At 44.4% G+C, this 17659-nt stretch overlaps 1 protein-coding gene across 2 annotated transcripts in view; it reads left to right on the plus strand.

Annotated features, from left to right (window-relative positions):
* Positions 1-17659, plus strand: part of Vps13B (vacuolar protein sorting 13B) — an 86098-nt gene that overhangs the window by 6800 nt on the left and 61639 nt on the right. For both annotated transcript variants that reach the window (XM_077666100.1, XM_077666099.1), the window contains exons 7-17: positions 18-245; positions 5333-5564; positions 7305-7499; positions 8729-8898; positions 10393-10593; positions 11457-11769; positions 11932-12048; positions 12252-12407; positions 13145-13357; positions 14795-14991; positions 15783-16035. In XM_077666100.1, the coding sequence (XP_077522226.1) occupies positions 18-245; positions 5333-5564; positions 7305-7499; positions 8729-8898; positions 10393-10593; positions 11457-11769; positions 11932-12048; positions 12252-12407; positions 13145-13357; positions 14795-14991; positions 15783-16035 (2275 nt within the window). The remainder of the gene's footprint in view (positions 1-17; positions 246-5332; positions 5565-7304; positions 7500-8728; positions 8899-10392; positions 10594-11456; positions 11770-11931; positions 12049-12251; positions 12408-13144; positions 13358-14794; positions 14992-15782; positions 16036-17659) is intronic.

The raw sequence follows: 17659 nt of genomic DNA on the forward strand, positions 1-17659 counted from the left end.
TGCGTCATTTCCTGCAGACAACAAGAGAAGACTCTTCAACGGGGAGAACATCTTCGTCACGTCGACAGAGCATGCAGGGGCGACCTCTTCTTCAGCTGGAGTTGCATGGAACCTCGTGTGAGATGGCGCTGCAGGGCCTTACCTGGGTGCACCTGCAAGTGGGAGTCACGGGAGCAGCAATCTCTGGATCAGAGCGCTGCGCTTGTGGATTTGACGAATCAGCACGGCGTAATGGCAGGTCCAAGGTGCGTCTTGCTGCCTACTCTAATGTAGCCATTGTCATCACTCCACATCTTGTTATATCTGATGGAGGTTAGGTCTTAGCATGACACATGGCTGTTCAAAAAGTTAGCTGCAAGAAACTTGAAGTGTTGTGGCAGGTAAGTAGTTTGCCATGTTAGATGCATTGATAAAGGTTTGGCAACTTTACTTGTTGGATAAGTAAAGTAAGGTTTCCCGGGTTCGAACCCGACTGCAGCGGCTGCGTTTTTATAGAGGCAAAACGCTAAGGTGCCCGTGTGCTGTGGGCTGTCAGTGCACGTTAAAGATCCCCACTTGGTCAAAATTATTCCGGAGCCCTCCACTACTGGACCTCTTTCTTCCTTTCTTCTTTCGCTCTCTCCTTTATCCCTTCCCTCATGGCGCGGTTCAGGTGTCCAATGATATACAAGACAGATACTGCGCCATTTCCTTTCCCCAAAAACTAATAATAATAATAATAATAATAGCTTTTGGAGGTGTGCTGTGGCACTGATGGCTTAGTGGCTCAGAGGTTTTGATGCTGAGCTTAAGAATATAGACATGGCAGTGACTGCTGGATTGAATTATGTGCATACATAATAAACCCTACTGAAGGAAAAATAAGTTTACTTTGGAAATGCCTGGATGTTGAATGGCCGACTTTTTTGCGATTAGATGTAATGGAATAGAATTGCATAACATGTATGGCATATGGTGTGTGACGGGCAAGGCCTTTCTACTGACGAGTGAATGACACAAAGCTCAGACATCGGGGCACATTGTTGTGAACGGCAAAATAACACAAAAGCATAAAAGAAGTTGTCATTGCATAGGTGTGGCTTATACACTGATGGGAAGATTTGATGAGGGTTTCAGATACACAAAACAGTGTACTAGTATCGGCAACTAATGAAACGCGACAAGAAAACCGAGGTGGCGACAAGAAAACACGGAACACATTAGCTCCTGGAGAGGATATACAAGAGAGGTTGATTAACACTTCTGAAGGAGAGTCCTCGCACCTTCAAAGTGAAATTACCTTCCACTAGTATTGTGCTTACCCTGGTTAAGAGGAGCTTGCTTATTTTGCTGACCATAGTTCAATTGCCTTGTTCGCGTTTCATTCCTTGCTGATAGTACAGCACATGAGAATGTTATCAGGGCATTTAACATGCTGTGATGGCAGTGAAAAAAAAAACAACAACTTCTGGATACCGAAGTATGTGCTGCTTTTTTAGAAGTTACTACTCTGAATGTGAGAGGGATAGTTTCCAAGCCATGCTGCAGAGTGCTATTGCACTTCTGGCATTTTTTGCACTGTATGCTTCTTGCTTTCAAGGTGTGGCACTCATCAACAGGAGCTAAACAGTCCTTTTGCATTGCTTGGCAACAAAATTTTTTAAAAACTTAAAGCATGCATAGTTGCCTGGATTGATGTGGAGGGTTGGTTCTAGCATTGGCAATCGTTTTGGAGACATGCAGTTCCATGCATGCAACTTCAGCTTCACATTAGAACTGATGCTTGGGTGAGTTGGTTTGCCATTTCAAAAAGGAACAGTGCTAAGTTTGACAGGGACGAAAGGAAAGACACCTGAGGACAGGCGCTGACTAGCAACAAATGCTTTATTTCCACATAACTGCAGCGTAAAAAATTACGAGCACAAAAAAGGGGAGAAACACATACGACACGGACAAAAGCTGCACTCACAACTGATTTTATTTCGCCAGGAATGGGAAATATAAAGGTTCCGCCGCGGATGCGCGCGCAGCAAGTACACGTACCTCGATCACAAAAACCAAAAACCAAAAAAACAAACAAAAAAAAACAAATCCAAAAAACTAAAAACAAAACTTTATCACACCGTGAAACCCATCTTATCGCCCGGCAGAGAAAAGGTCACATTCCGCTTTATACAGATGAACAGAAGTATCGCTTACGCAAAAAACGCCCTTTTTCTTTATATGGTAAGCTTCCAGTAGTTCACGTGCAGTTTGATCTTTGCTTTTGCCTAGAATCCTTGCACCTTCAAAATGCGGCGAGCAATCCTGACAAGACCTGCAATGTTTAACTAAATTAACATCTTCATCTCTCTCTAAATTTCTTTCATGCTCCCTCAATCGATCGTTGACACATCTGCCGGACTGGCCGACATAGGCTTTTCCGCATGACAGCGGAATTTCAAGACGTGGGAAATGATAAACTGTCCAGGCAGATTATGAATTGTAAAGGCAATGCTTTGAAAGTGTTTTTTAGTGCCAAGACACACAAACCAGATGTACCGTTCCGAACTATTGTTAGTGAAAATGGTACATGGCAGGTGCTTGTTAGTCGGTTCCTGCAGAGATCTTTGCGAGGGCTCACCATTAATGACCCTTTTCTTATAAAGAATTCTAGAGAAGTTGTTGATTTTCTAAAAACCAACCGCAGCATTGGCTTCGCTTTCTCTGTGGATGTTGAAGATTTGTTTTATTCGATACCCCACCAGGAATTGTTCGCTTCACTGAAACAGTGCATTGACAAGAGTGGCGTCATCCCCTTCCAGAATTCAGCTGGTATGTCTGTTGACAATTTTCTAACACTTTTAGAATTTTACCTTCAAGGAACTTTTATCGCTTTTAACAACCAGCACTACTTACAAACCAAAGGAATATGCATTGGGTCCTGCGTAGCACCCGTGTTAAGTGATATTTTTTTAGCTAGTATTGACCAGTTGTTAGCAACTGTTTTTAAACCGGACGAGGTCACAAAGGTGTACCGATATGTTGACGATTTTTTGATCTTATTGGACAAGCAGAGCCCTTTACACTACTGCGCTATTGTTGATAAGATTTTAGACGTTTTTAAACACCATGGAAAGGGACTGACCTTCACTTGCGAAGTGCCAAACGATAATTTTCTACAGTTTTTGGATATTCGTTTAAAGTTGGGGGGGGATCACGTGTGTTGGCGGTACTCTCCACGTGTGCAGAAACGTCTTTTGCCATATGATTCTGCACACTCTAAAATAATTAAAAGAAGCATTGTAAACTTATGCCTAGAATCTGCACTAGATAAATCGTGCGAACATGAAATGCAGACCAGCTTTGACGGCCAATTGGCAAGAGTATTGGACTCAGGCTACCCTCAGTCGATCGTGACGGCTGTTGCGGAAACCCTCCTGAAAAAGGTGAAGAAGGCGACGTCCTCGAAGACAAGGGAAGTTGAGGGCACTGTGCGTCCGGAAGTAGCCCCCTACCTGCACACAGTCTCGCATAACTTGAAGAAAGTAGCGAACAGGTTTGGGGTGCCGCTAGTTTTTTCAGCTCCGAAAAAGCTCGGCCAACTATGCCCTCGCATCTCCGGTAAGGAGGCAACAAAAACTGGCTGCGGGAAAAAGCATACTAAGCCCCATGTAGAGTGCCAGGCAGGAGTGGTCTATGAAATTCCGCTGTCATGCGGAAAAGCCTATGTCGGCCAGTCTGGCAGATGTGTCAACGATCGATTGAGGGAGCATGAAAGAAATTTAGAGAGAGATGAAGATGTTAATTTAGTTAAACATTGCAGGTCTTGTCAGGATTGCTCGCCGCATTTTGAAGGTGCAAGGATTCTAGGCAAAAGCAAAGATCAAACTGCACGTGAACTACTGGAAGCTTACCATATAAAGAAAAAGGGCGTTTTTTGCATAAGCGATACTTCTGTTCATCTGTATAAAGCGGAATGTGACCTTTTCTCTGCCAGGCGATAAGATGGGTTTCACGGTGTGATAAAGTTTTGTTTTTAGTTTTTGGATTTGTTTTTTTTTTTTTTGGTTTTTGTGATCGAGGTACGTGTACTTGCTGTGCACGCATCCGCGGCGGAACCTTTATATTTCCCATTCCTGGCGAAATAAAATCAGTTAGCTTTTGTCCGTGTCGTATGTGTTTCTCCCCTTTTTTGTGCTCGTAATTTTTTACGCTGCAGTTATGTGGAAACAAAGTAACCAACTTGCCCAAAAGCTCGTTTTACTAAATGCTTTATTGCTTGGAATGAGGAAATATATATGATGCTCCAAATGACCACTGATTCCCCGGCACAACTCATGGCTGACAACCATATCTCTACCTTAGAATCGTGAAGAACTATAACATGACTTAAATTTCTTTTCACGATGTATGTCAAGTCGCTGGAATTTAACGGACGGCCGTACATTCAACGTTACCTGCCACGCGCGTCAAGGCACCGTCACACTCACAATTTGCTGCCTTTCCATGCCCGCACTAACTTGTATAAAAATTCTTTTTTTCCTCATACAGTTACTCAGTGGAATGGTCTCCCCTCTGAAATTTTTTCCACTGACAATTTTGACCAGGCGCTGCTGCTGTATTTTGCGTCGTGACATTCTGTGCCGTTTTTTTTGTACTTTCATCAGGTTATCATTATTCTGACAGGTGGCGTATACAAGTCCATTTGTGTTGAGATTATGTGAAGATCATTCTGCAAAACTGAAATGCGTGCTTGTTCACTTTTGTTCTCTTTCACATGTTAAACGCAAGAGCATATGTACGATTGATGTTAATTGGAAGAAAATGTTGTACGACATGTCCACCTGCTTGGTCTCCTTGAGACACCAATATTTGTAAATAAATATATAAATAAATAAACAAACAGAAAACAACACAGTTGCAATTCATGCTCGTTCATACACATGAACACCTGAAAAATGTACATGATGACACCATCATCGCTTCCCTGCGGCCAGGAACCCTAATTCTTTTGCTGACAGTGCTAAGGAAGGGTCTGCTAACGCATGCTTCCTCGGAACGTGCGATGTGAGCGGCTTCAGTAATTTCACGTGTTACATTATTACCGTGCCTGCTCAATACCTTTGTGTGAAGCATGGGTGGCAAGGTTTAGTTTCGCAATCTCTGCAATGTGTGCCGAGATGCCCTTGCACAGATTGGTACACATTGTTATTGTGAAACTTCACGTCAACTATATTTGCATATAGATGCAAGCACATTTCATCATCTGTATACCACCTTTTCATTTGTCTTTCATCTGTTAAGCTCGTGTTCACAACATCGATGCATACAAACTTGCCAGTCCTTCAGTCCTTGTTCAACTGCCTTGCAGGGAGCGGCCATGTACCTGAGGGCCGGGGTCACCACGGGTGGCCACACCTACAACCATCTGACAGGCTCTCTCTTTGATCCCCTCGCACCGGAAAACTCTGGCCAAAGCCGCGAACCAGAGCCCGGCATGGATGCGCATGTTGAGCGGCTCACCGAGCTGGCCATGGCTGAACGCTTCCCAGCACTCTGCATGGACTACCTGTATGAGCTGCAGGTACCTGAGGACTGGGACGGTGGGTGTCCTTCGCTTCCTCCATCTTTTCCCGGCCAAGAACATGTGCAACATCACTCATGTGGCTGAATTTTCTTCTGTGTGTATTCCAAGAAATCACCTATTACAAAGCTTCAGCTGAGGCATTGCTCCCAAACTGCCAGCACAGTTGTTTGCACACATTGCAACACTGTGACAACGAATGAGTGATGTGAAGCAGCATGTTTGAATCATATGCCTTTTTTGTGTCTTTGAGTATGAGTAAATTGCAAAAGTGAAAAGATAATCGAAAACCAACTGGCACAATATACGTACTACCATATGAGGAACTTATAAGGGAGACTCGGATAATGGCTTGGCAATGCAAGTTGTTGCCAGTGGGGTCCCTAGTTAGGTTGGTTCTAAAATAGCACATGTCAGTATGCTGTTTGAAAAGCAGTCTTTTTCTTATATAAATTTATCTGTGTGCAGATCTTGTCATTTTAATGGATGAATAATGAAGGGACACTAAGACACCTTGGGTGAAGTACAGATCGAGTTTGCACACTCCTAATTTGTAAAGTGCTTTGGCAGTACTATTACAACCTTGTCTTGTGCTGATTCAGTCAAGCTCTGAATGTCACATCATGCATCATATCCCAGTATTGCATATTTGCAAATTGTAATAAATCATGCTGTTGCAGTATATTTTGTTAGTGTAATTTTTATTATTTTTTTTTACAGTAAAAGCTGTTATAGCTTTGTTGGGTTAGGTTTTGTTTAGGTTTGGTTTATAGAGTATAACATCCCAAAGCGACTCAGGCAATGAGGAACTGCTATAGCTTTGATTTAGCTATTAATTAATTAGTGCATTCATTTTATTAGCTTAATTCGTGGAATTTAATTTAAAGGGTGAAAAACAATGGCCACCACCTGCCAACAGTGGCAGGTAGGAAAGTGGAGAGTGGGAAATCCCCTCTCCAGGTTTAGGGGATGGGACAGAGAGGAAATGTACGAGAGGGGAGAGGGAGAAAGGGTGGAAGGTGATGGGTGGCCAGATCAGATTTCGCTGATTCTCATGAGAAACAACTCATGAGCATGGCTTGGCTTTCTCCTGCGGTTGATGATGTAGAATCCGCAACCAAACACAAGGCTGAATGGCTAAACCAAAACTGTAACAGCTTTCGGTGATTAATGTGCTAAGCCAGTAAGCCAAGCTATATAAATTTTTGCTGAAGTGTGCTCACTTTGTTTGCTCAGGTTCTTTTAAATATTTAGCATGTTGCATATTGTACCAGTTACTGGAGGCAGGCCTGACGTGTGGGTGAAATGGAGATGCTTTGTGTTGAAGTCACTGCATGAAACATGCCCGTATTAAGACGCCCACCCTGAGATGGTAGCTGGTAATACTATCCCAATAATGTCGGCAAACAGGGTATACTTTGTGAAAGTGCTGCATCTTGCACCAATCTGTTGGATTGAAATATAGAGGATTCCATATTCTTGTTACCCATTACAACACTGTTCTCCTGTACTCCATACATATCCCAATAATGTCAGCAAACAGGGTATACTTTGTGAAAGTGCTGCATCTTGCACCAATCTGTTGGATTGAAAAATAGAGGATTCCATATTCTTGTTACCCATTACAACACTGTTCTCCTGTACTCCATACACAAGAACATGTGCTTAAACTCTAAAACAATGAGAACACTAGCTTTCTATTATTTTTCTGAGTTCAGTTATTGCCGTCATTATTGGTATTCTTTTACTGCTCCACTAGATTCCAATGAAGCCGATGAACCCTGCACTGCCACGTTCCTCGAGACTTCCAATTGGGTGGAGCGCTCACTGTGCCGCTCTGTGATTGGCCCCCTCGTTGCTGACATCACAAGTGGAACTGTGCATCGTGTTCAGTGGATACTCGAGTGCATCACAAATGGGCCCCCAAGGCCGACCTACGGACAGGAAGAAATTGGTGTGTACCACCTCTTGTGTAGATTCATTTTTTGTGTGCACCTGTTTGCTTTACTGACGCTTGCAGTTATGTACACACCGATGTTGTGTACTGTGACATTAAGTAATGTGCAAAAAATGGATAATATACATGCCTACATTTGTCTGTTTCTGCATTTTTTGGTGTGTCAATCTCACCCTTTCCTGTAACAGCCTATGATGAGGCTAACAGTATTATCTAAACAAGTAAATAAATAAATAACCCATAGAGTTGCTCAGTCAGTGATAGTCTTTGTAACTTATAACAGGACGTACTAGTCATTTATTTGAGATATATGGTTGTGGGCTGCACTGTGTTTGAGGCTTGAATTTCTGTTAGTGCATACATACATAAATGTACTTAATTGAAATACATAATATATCTTAATGAATTTCACGTTTCTGTACAATTTGAAATGTTAGCATGTTGTGAGATATAACTGGATGCTTGGTTATAGATTAAGATGAGGATAGGATGGAAATGCTGCATGTAAGGAAATATTTACGCGGATGGACGTTTATGTACATTTCGTAAGACCAAGTCATTGTCTTATTGCAATCACTGGGTGTGTATGTCATTGAGTTTTTCTTCCTCCTTTCAGCAGTTTTTTTTTTTTGTCAGCTCAAAGCTTTAGTTTTCGAAGTACGATCCAAACATGCAAACTGGTATTCACGCATTTTGTTGGACAGACTGCTGCTTTCATGGATGAACACTAGTACTAATTACATATGCACAGACCATTTTTTTTATTTACATTTCTTCACATGCTTCGTGTTTCTTATTAAGCTGTCATACCAATGTTCAGTCAGCTGTCTGTAGAGCAGTTCAGAACAGAGCATTGTGGTGGTAATCAGTGTTCATCCTGCACAGGTTGTTTTGTCCAGCCACTGTGGCTCAGTGATTAGGGTGCTCGGTTGCTGAGTGCGAGAACGCGGGTTCGATCCCGGCCACAGGTACCGCATTCCAATGGAGGTGAAACGCAAGACACCCATGTACTGTGTGAAGTGAATGCACGTTGCAGAACCCCGGATGGCCAGAATTAATCCGGAGCCGTCCACTGTGGTGTCCCCGATAGCCCATGTCGCTTTGGGACGATAAACACGATATACCGTACCAGTTTCCTTTTTTTTTTTGTCTGTGTGTGAAGTTTTATGAATGCCCAGTAAATGCCTCTGAAGCCACGAAAACCGTGGGTGTCTTTATTCTTGTAGCACCGCTGCCATTCCCACTGGGCTTGCCAAGTGAAGAGCAGCTGGAGAGGCTTTGCCAGTTTGTTCCCAGCCGCACCTATCGTGTGGCCATACTGAAGCCCCGGATAAGACTTTGCCCAGCCACGCATTCGACCGGGGACAGCCCACGACAGAAGTCTGTGCTCCGTCGAGTAAGAATCTTCACAGTGCTGAATCTCTTAGAAGGGCTTTGGTGTAGGCCAGTTGGTATGACATCGTGAAGAGCAAAACCGCAAAACAGGACGGGACTGAGGCAGGCGACTGAGGCAGGCTTATTTTCACGCATATTTTGACACTAGATGTCTTCTTAATCTAGTTATCCTGGGTAAGTAAAGAATGCCTGCAACTATATAACAAGAGGGATTGTTGAAGAGACCATGAAATGGTATACAGCACTGCGGTTACGAAAAAGCACACAAGCGATTATTATTCCATCACTCGTCAGCATACCGCAAAAATTTTTAAGCTGGCTTCATTAACACCCAAGATATCGGCGATTAAAAATGACGATCCTCCTCACCCCTCTCAGCTCTTAACATGCTGACAGCACCCTTTCACGCCCCATCTTGCCTCATCCTGCCCACGTTACCTGCGCATGCCTAATGAGCGGGCTTACCCAGACTGTCCACTGATGTCATCAGGGTAGGGGATGCATGGTGAGGTGTCGCCCTAATTGGTTGTGAACAACTGCGTGCAGCGATTTTTTAAAAATTATTTGTAAATTATGGGGTTCACACAGAGCTTTTAAATTTGACTCGAATACTCACAAAGAAAGACCACCGCTACAGAACTGTCGATCTAGAAGATGACTATCAAAATCATTTCAGGGTCACTTTAATAAAGTTAGAGTACATGGCTTCACTTGGCTTTTTTTTTTTTTCACTACTGTGTTGCTTAGAGAAGGTCTGGATCACTCCTTGTGCGGGATGTTTAACCATGTGGAGAGAGATTATGAGTCACTGTGAACATCTCGGCCATGTTACTTTAGCCGACATAGCATACAGCATTCAGATTTTGAGGTAAAAGTCAAGATCCTTGTTTCTTACAGCAATAGCATTTATAGAGGTTTTCCATGTGCAATGTATGTGGCCAGCTTGCAGCTATCAGATGTGTGCAATTGGTCAGTCGTCTAGATGTCATTGGCTGCGATAGTAACTGTTGAGTCCTGTGAACAAAGCCATTAGCACGCAGTATCTTTCACTTGCCCAAAAAGACTGATGTCATACAAAAAGGTGGGAGCAGTGGCTAGAGCAGGCTGTGACGAAACTGAAACAGCAGTGGAAATTCAATTACAAATTATTTGGTGGCAAATACCACATGGTGACTGGTATCTTAGGCATCATTACAGAGAAGAAAACATGCAACCAAAATCTGGTGTCTATCAAGTCTAGCCGCATGTGTGGCCAGGTTTGGTGAGTAAACAGAAAGTTATATCTTAAATTTGTAAATTGAAAATAGAGTCAATTCTAGCAGGAAAAGAGAGCTTGGCTGAATCTAGTGTTTCGTGTCCAATTTTTGGCAGAAATTGATGCTTTAGTTTCAAGTGTACTCCACCACACCATGCCTTGTGACAAGTGGAACGTTGTTTATCCTTTCTTCCATATTGGTACTTATTACATTTGAATTGTCTTTTTTTTCTTGTTCAGAAGTACTCACGAGAAGAACCCAGCCAATCAAGCGCCATGCCTAGTTCCTGCCTGCCCCTGCTGGAGTTCCAGCTCGAGTGCCTAGACGTCTCGCTGTCAAAACCCATGTACCCGCGTAGGATGACATCTCTCCTGGCCATGGACGAAGGGACGCTGCCAGAGGCGGTCAGGCAGCAGTGCTTCTCTCATATGCAAGCTAAGGTAGGGCTTATCTCATCTGAACACGCAATGAACGGTATTGTGTGGCCTTTGCACTTTGTTTTTTAAGGCTAGAAAATCTATTCTGACATCTGCTGTCTTCTGCATATATCTCAAGAAAAATGAAAGAATGGAGACAGCCAGGTGACAGAAAATTTCAGTGCAAGTAATTATAAAACTTTGCGAGTCACTTTTGTTGCAAATAGCTTGAATGGAGAAATTTATAAATATAAATCAGTGGAGCATTGAACAAAATTTGTCTTTTGCTGAAAAGCATGCAAAGATGAAGCGATAAACGGTGAAAGCAGCTCTGAATGTTTTTTTCACACGTACATGACGCTCGTCTCTTCACTTTGATGCTAGTTGTGTCGGTGTGTCCGTCCCATATATTGTGATTTTTTAACGATGCAATGACTGCTGTTTAATGTAATCATCCTCAGTTGCTTTTTTAATTTATGATCTTCACCGCTATCATGTTCAAGGTACAGGAATCAAGATATCGGTGCAATCTCTAACTGCAGCTCAAACTATTACAAAGTGCATTTCTGCATTACTTTTGTTTATGCCATCTGCAGGGGTTGTCTTTGGTGGCTATCGTAGCCACAGGATAATATTACCATTGCTTTTTTATGCTTTGTTTTTGTTAACTGCTTACCTCTTCTGTTGCCAGGACACACTTGTTATGAAACTATTCCGTCTCTCCCTTAAAAGTTACATCACGGGGAGTAAAGTACAGCAACCTTACTGAGGACCTTATCAAGGCCCCGGTGCTTTTGTCTTTAGTTACAGTCCACAAGTGCTTGGAATTAGGCAAGACAGTGAACTTCCATGTTTTAAGGATTGATTTTACTCTATCTCCGCATCAGCTGTGGGGCCTGGCTGTGGATTTGGCAGCAGCATCCAACAAGGCGTCGGCTCGTCCGCCGGCTCGAGCCGTGCTTTTGGACCCGGCTTGGGCTACGATGTCCGTGCATAGTGTCACCTGCCCCGCCATCTTGGCGCACGGTCCGCAAAGCCTTGCCCGGTCGTGGAGTACGGTGGAGGTCGGTCCACTGCGCCTCTCGGCGAGCAAGCAGCGAGCAATGGCCGCGCTGGGCGTCGCGCTCTCCTGGCATTCCGGCCCTGCAGTCACCACAACTCTTGGAGCTTCTTCTCTGCTTGGGAATCTTGTTCACGAAGGTGGGCGGCGCAGGGCGCTCCAGTGTTGTGACAAGTCCGTCGGATTGGAAAACATAAATGCTGTTTGTTCATTCCATACTTTTTTCGGAACATGTGTCGTTATATTTTTTGACCTTTTCACTAATAAGGTAGCATTAAGCCTTGCTCTTGTAACTCATGCAGGGAGCTCCGTGATAGAGTTGGCTGTCGGTGGCCTGTCTTGGAGCTCATCGGAAGATGCTGTGGCCTCCACACACTCAGCCAGTGTCGTCTCACTCTCTGTGGTACTTAATGATAAAGGTAAATGCAGAGCTATGCACCTTGATCTTTACTAGCTACTAGGATTTGTTAACTGGCATTGTAGAGTGGCAGGCCAGGGGCACTTTCCTTCGGCCTGCCTTTCTGTTTCTCTCAAACTGAAACTGCTCTCATTTCAACTTTTCATTTCTTAAACATGTTCACGCTTCTTTTTAAATTTCAGTTTGTTTCATATCTTGTTTCAGAAAAGAGTGTCTGCCTCCTCCGTGCACCAGAAAACACAGCGCAAGTTCCCCAGTTTGCAAGACATGAGGGTGATGTGGAGCGGGAGCTCAGCCGTGTGGAAGAGTCCTGGGTTCGAGCCACAGCCAAAGTCCCACTGAACTGGAGCTTAAACACAGGTGCTGCAAAGCTGCTCAGATTTACTTCTCTTTGGTCACAGCCACATAAATAATGAGGTGTACAGCCGGCCAAATCTTCAGCTAGCGTGTGCGCCGGCCGCTCTGTGTGCGTTCTTGCACTTTGCGACAAAGAAAACTTGTGGAAAAACTCAATATTAGCGCGGGATTAGTGATCCTGTGCTTAGATTTGATATTTTCGCAAGTTTGAACTGTCATAAGCTGCAGGAGCACGGAAAACGTGGCTGTCATGCACGCCAGCTAAAGATTTGGCCGGCTGTAGATGTGGAAGCTTGAGTAAGACATAAGATCGGAGGGGCTAGGTTATAGACAAAACAGCAAAGAATAACAAATGTGTCATGGCTTGATGTTACTGTGTGCAATGTCGTACACTTTGATTATAAAGCATAATGCTGTTCTGCTGTTCAACTATTAAGTGATATGGCTTGCATATGCATTGATATGCTAAGTCAACTAGCACTCATATTTACTCTGCTACTCTGCAGCAGGTTTGACTGGCTGTTGCATTGCTTTGTCACTTTAGCATGTTGTGAAGATGGGCAAGCATTTAGGCAGCTGGCACGTGGTTCAGGTCTGAACCTCATATTGACATGTGTGCTTTGTGACGAAGTTTCATTTCAAGGGATGTGCAAACAACTGGCTTACAGATAAACACTGGAATAAAAATTGTTTCAATATGGGAGCCCTAAGGCATGGCTGCGTTCTTTTCTCGCTTCTAGTTGAAGCCAGTGGCTATGTGGTGCTCAAGGTCAAGGGTGTTGCGGTTGTCCTGGACCCAGCCCTGGTGACTTGGCTTGCCCCGTTGCCCCTCATTTTCCCCCTGGGAGGCGACTTTCACACAACTGGCTCGGTGGCTGCACCTTTCTCACCGGCAGCAAGCGATGACGGCATGCCCACGTTCTCGGACGAAAAGTCACGAGATGTGCCCCATGGTTCGTGCCGAGTTCTTATTCATCTTGACAGTAAAACAGTCATTGATACTGCAGTATCTGTTAAGTTTGCCACTGTGAAACTGCATTCCTGCTTAACTGACTGTCTTTTTAAAAAAAGTCACTTAATCAATAATGAGTTCATGGAGGGCGTTGAATTAAACCACGTACTATTGGGGACACTTCCTTAAGTCATCCTGCGGTACTCGTTCTAAGCAGCTAGTTTCAAGGAATCACTTCTTGAGATCTGTTGATTTGTATATCACGCATGTCAGGAAACATTGAGATGAATTTTTATTTTTCTATTGCTGGTGCTGCAAGCTTACATACATGACAAGCTCCTTTCTTTGTAAAAAACATGTAAACAGTTCTCAGTAAGTTCATTTTTATGCCCTATGTGTTACACTGCTTGAAAACCTTGCTTCGGTCTTTCTTTAACAAGGCGAAGTCATCTCAGTTCCTTGTGGAGGAGAAAAAATTTAGGGGCGATTAAATGAATTGATGTTGAGGAATTGCAAAAGCATTTTTCTTTCACGCGCCAGTCTGCGGTAGAATTTCAATCATACGAATCTCACGGGGTCATGAAAAATATTCCAATCATCCAAAATTTGCGTCATACAAAATAGAAAAAATCGTATGCAGAATTTACAGATCTATTTTCAGCTGAAGGGGTTTACTTATGGCCGCATGGCACCTCTGACTCGTGCCACCACTCACTGCTTACCAGGTGCATCACGTGCCTGTCGATCGCGGTGTCACCGATGTACGGCCAGCAAGTAATTGGTACTCAAGGTTGCACTCACAGCTTGCGCGTTCGTGTCTTCCGCAGTGGATCAGCAGGGCGTTGTTCATAACATTCGAATCTCTGCCCATTGCGCAGAATGCACTGTGACCAGTGCATTTTATGAATTTGTATCTTCCCGAAATTCGCATCAGCCGTGATTGCATCATCGTGATTCTACCGTATTTCCATTCTGATTATATTGCCTTAACTCGTCTATCACAATTTCATCTGTATTCCAGTTCTGATTCTATTCCAATTATATTCTAGTTCTAGTTCTATTCGTAATCACTTCTTTTAGTCATCTTTGCTGAGTCATTCTTATTCCGGCCTCTCCTACACGTCCCCTACAAGAAGAGAGAGGGAGTTCTCTTGCTCCACCTGCCAACTGTGGCAGGTGACTTTCAGGTGCTTTCATGTGCTGAGAGCACTTAGTGTAGTGTTTGACTCCATTCAGCATCTCTTTGCCTCCAGCAGCCGAGGCCATTTTTTTGGTCTTGTTGACTGAGTGCTACAGCTGTGCTTTATTTATCTTAAAATGGGAGTTGTCTTGTGTTCTACCGTGTTCTTTCTGTTTTATGCGGACAGACTTGTTTTAGGCTGAAGGTGTACCACATGTGCAGTGCCATGTACTCTTCTACGTCTTCCTGATCGCACAGAGGCAAGAGGTTCAGCAAGTGGCAGCCAGAAGAGCACCACCACCAGCCTGGTGTCACCGCCGGACCTGGTCGGTCCACGGAGGCTGTTCCGGACAAACAGCGAGGTGTCCGTTTCCAGCAAAGCACCAGAGCAGCCCAAAGGATTTCACAGTTGGCTGTACAGCATCTATCTGCACTTGAAGAACTTCTCTGTCCAGGTACTGCCGATTGTCATTGGTCACGTCTTCCTTACCCTGCTGTCGAGCATTGAATTGCGAATCCAGGTCTTAGAATGATTTACTTTAGTGAACAAATGTAATATGTATTTTCAAGGAGCCTGCCATTGGACTGAAGGTTTTCTCAAATGAATTTGCTTTTCCTGTTTGACTGAGTAATAATACATAGCTCCTTAGTGCTTCTATTCATTAAATTCTAACTGTTGTGTTACATTTAGAAGGTGACTTTAACAAGAAAATCTTTCATTAGGGCCAGTCGAGGCATGTTTGCAACACATATCAAAAGGTGTAAAGGATTTTTGTTTTCATAATCCGACCTGACCACATCAACCTTTGCCAAGTTCTTGGCTTCTCAAGACAGGTTCAGTTGTGAAGTGTGTATGAGAGGACATATGGCTATGTGTTCAGAGGGATACAGCTTGTCAGCCAGATACGGTGTTCTCGCAAAATCTATGCACCTTACGAACCCCTTCCAAATGCTGACCCACTACGGTGACTCGGTGGTTACTGCTTTAGGCTGCTGAGCATGAGGACCCTGGATGAAGTCAAGGCTGCGGCGGTCGCATTTCCATGGAGGGGGACTGCAAAGCACGCCCATGTGCTGTGCTTCACTACGTCATTGCACATTGAAAACCCCAATTGGTGTAAATTTCGCTTTCTGTTTCATCTGTTCCCTTAGGACACATTCAGGATGTCTACTGAGAGTGAGATAGTTACTCTACCTTCCCTTTCCTTGTGAGTCATAACCAATTTCTTGAAAATGCTGTGTGCAGGCTGACATTGCCAACATCTGCCTACTGTTTCCCCGCTCGCCCATGCTGCTTGCATTCCCGAGGCAGCACCGACAGCCAGGCTCAGTGGAACCTGTACCCAGCGTGCTATTGCAGTGGCGCCGAGTATTGAAGGGAGGCCACGAAGGCACCGTGGTGTGCGCCCTCCTGCCGGCCACCAATGTCGTTTCTGCTGATTCCCGTCCCAAGCAGTCTGCTGCCCAGGGCTCGCCTGAATCCCATGACAGTTCATCTGGTGTGTGTGGTTTCGCTTGTGGCAGTTTTTAATGCGTGACATAAATTACAGGGCAGGGCTCTAATAGGTGCAGTACAGAGGCAAAAGTGTTGTTGGGAGATACAGAAGCTTTTTTTTTTTTGCGTCGCGGCACACACTGGAATGTGGTTGGCTTCGGCGCCGTAGAGGCGGTCACGGTGGTTCTGATTGGTTCTCTTTGCTGACAAACTTGCACTGACCACTAGCGCAGCACCTACTTCGGCTCCGGGACCAATACCATATTTACTGGTGTAATTTGCACACCACTTATTTATTACCCGGGTTTATAAAAAAAAAATTTACATATTTTGCGCTCCCTGCTGTGCCAGACCACCACCATCATGCATGTGGGTGCGCACAAGGCAAGCTTGGGAAGATCGGTGCGGCCGCGTCACAGTGTGCCGCTGCGAAAGGTGCGAGTGCTGAGGGGACGCCGGCGTGGGAATGTATCACCGGGAAGGCCAAGCCAAAGCAAACTTGCGCCTGATGCTTGCGAGGGATGATCATGACCGTCTTCTTTGGGCAAGAGTGGGAGACTAGGGCGTCGGAACCAGCATGCCTTGATTGCCTTGACAACAACCCCCCTTTCCTGAGACACCAACTCACAAGTGGAAAGGAGTCAGCCTGATCATCTATAATTTTCTGTTCAGCTTCTGCATCGGCTTTTAGTGGGTAGGAGCCTAGTGGAGGTTGGAGGTAGGCGAGTTGGTAAATTGCTGTGGGAGCTGCTTCTGGTGGATGGAGGCTTCTTTGAATCTTATTGATCGTCTGTGAATTTTTTTCAGCTTTGCATTAATGTACTTGTGTACAATTTCTGTGCCTGTTGGGAGAGTGTGGACTCAAACTTGCTAATAATATGCACAAAGCAAAAAACGATGTCTGTGATGCCAGCCTAACTGGTGATATTGTGTAAAGGCACAATGACAGAGTTCTCTGGGAATGGTACTGCTATCTGTGCATGCAAAAAAAAAAATAGGGTATGACAGATAAGGCACAGAGGAGTGGAAAGATAAAAGGGCTATCTTGCAGAGGTGGATTTATGGGCTAGGCAGGTGCCCCCCCCCACCAGGTGAGAAATTTTGCATAAAAAAACCATGCTGAACCCCATTTTTTGGTGAAAAAAGGCTGAGAGAGACGTGGTTCAAATGAGAGAGAAAAAAGACACTCCGACCGAGGGCTCATGAGAGAACCAATGTTTTGATGTTGACTCGGCAACTTCTTCAGGATCGACTGGGTGGGAGCAAGAGACCCACTTCATAACCTTCTAACCTTCTTTTTTTGAAGGGAGAGAGGAGAGGGATGGAGACAGTGAAGAGGGAATCGATGTGTTGTGTGGAAATAATTCACCTCTCGACCAGGCAGACCTCTGCTGAAATGTTCAAGTTCCAGTGGTTCTAATGGAACTGCCCCCTTCCCCCGACCATCCCCTTCAAGAGTCTCCCATAAATCCACCTCGCTGTCTTGTGTGGCTCGTCAGTGAGAACTAAGCAACTGTTTAACTCTGTGAGAAGTTAGATAGGTTTCTCCTAAGAACCATTCACTTTAGTTTAGTTTTTGGCATGCAAACATCCAGCCCTTTCCTTCATTATTTGTGCCTGTAAGCTGC

Source organism: Amblyomma americanum, chromosome 5 (genome assembly GCF_052857255.1).
Source record: "Amblyomma americanum isolate KBUSLIRL-KWMA chromosome 5, ASM5285725v1, whole genome shotgun sequence".
Lineage (NCBI taxonomy): Eukaryota > Metazoa > Arthropoda > Arachnida > Ixodida > Ixodidae > Amblyomma > Amblyomma americanum.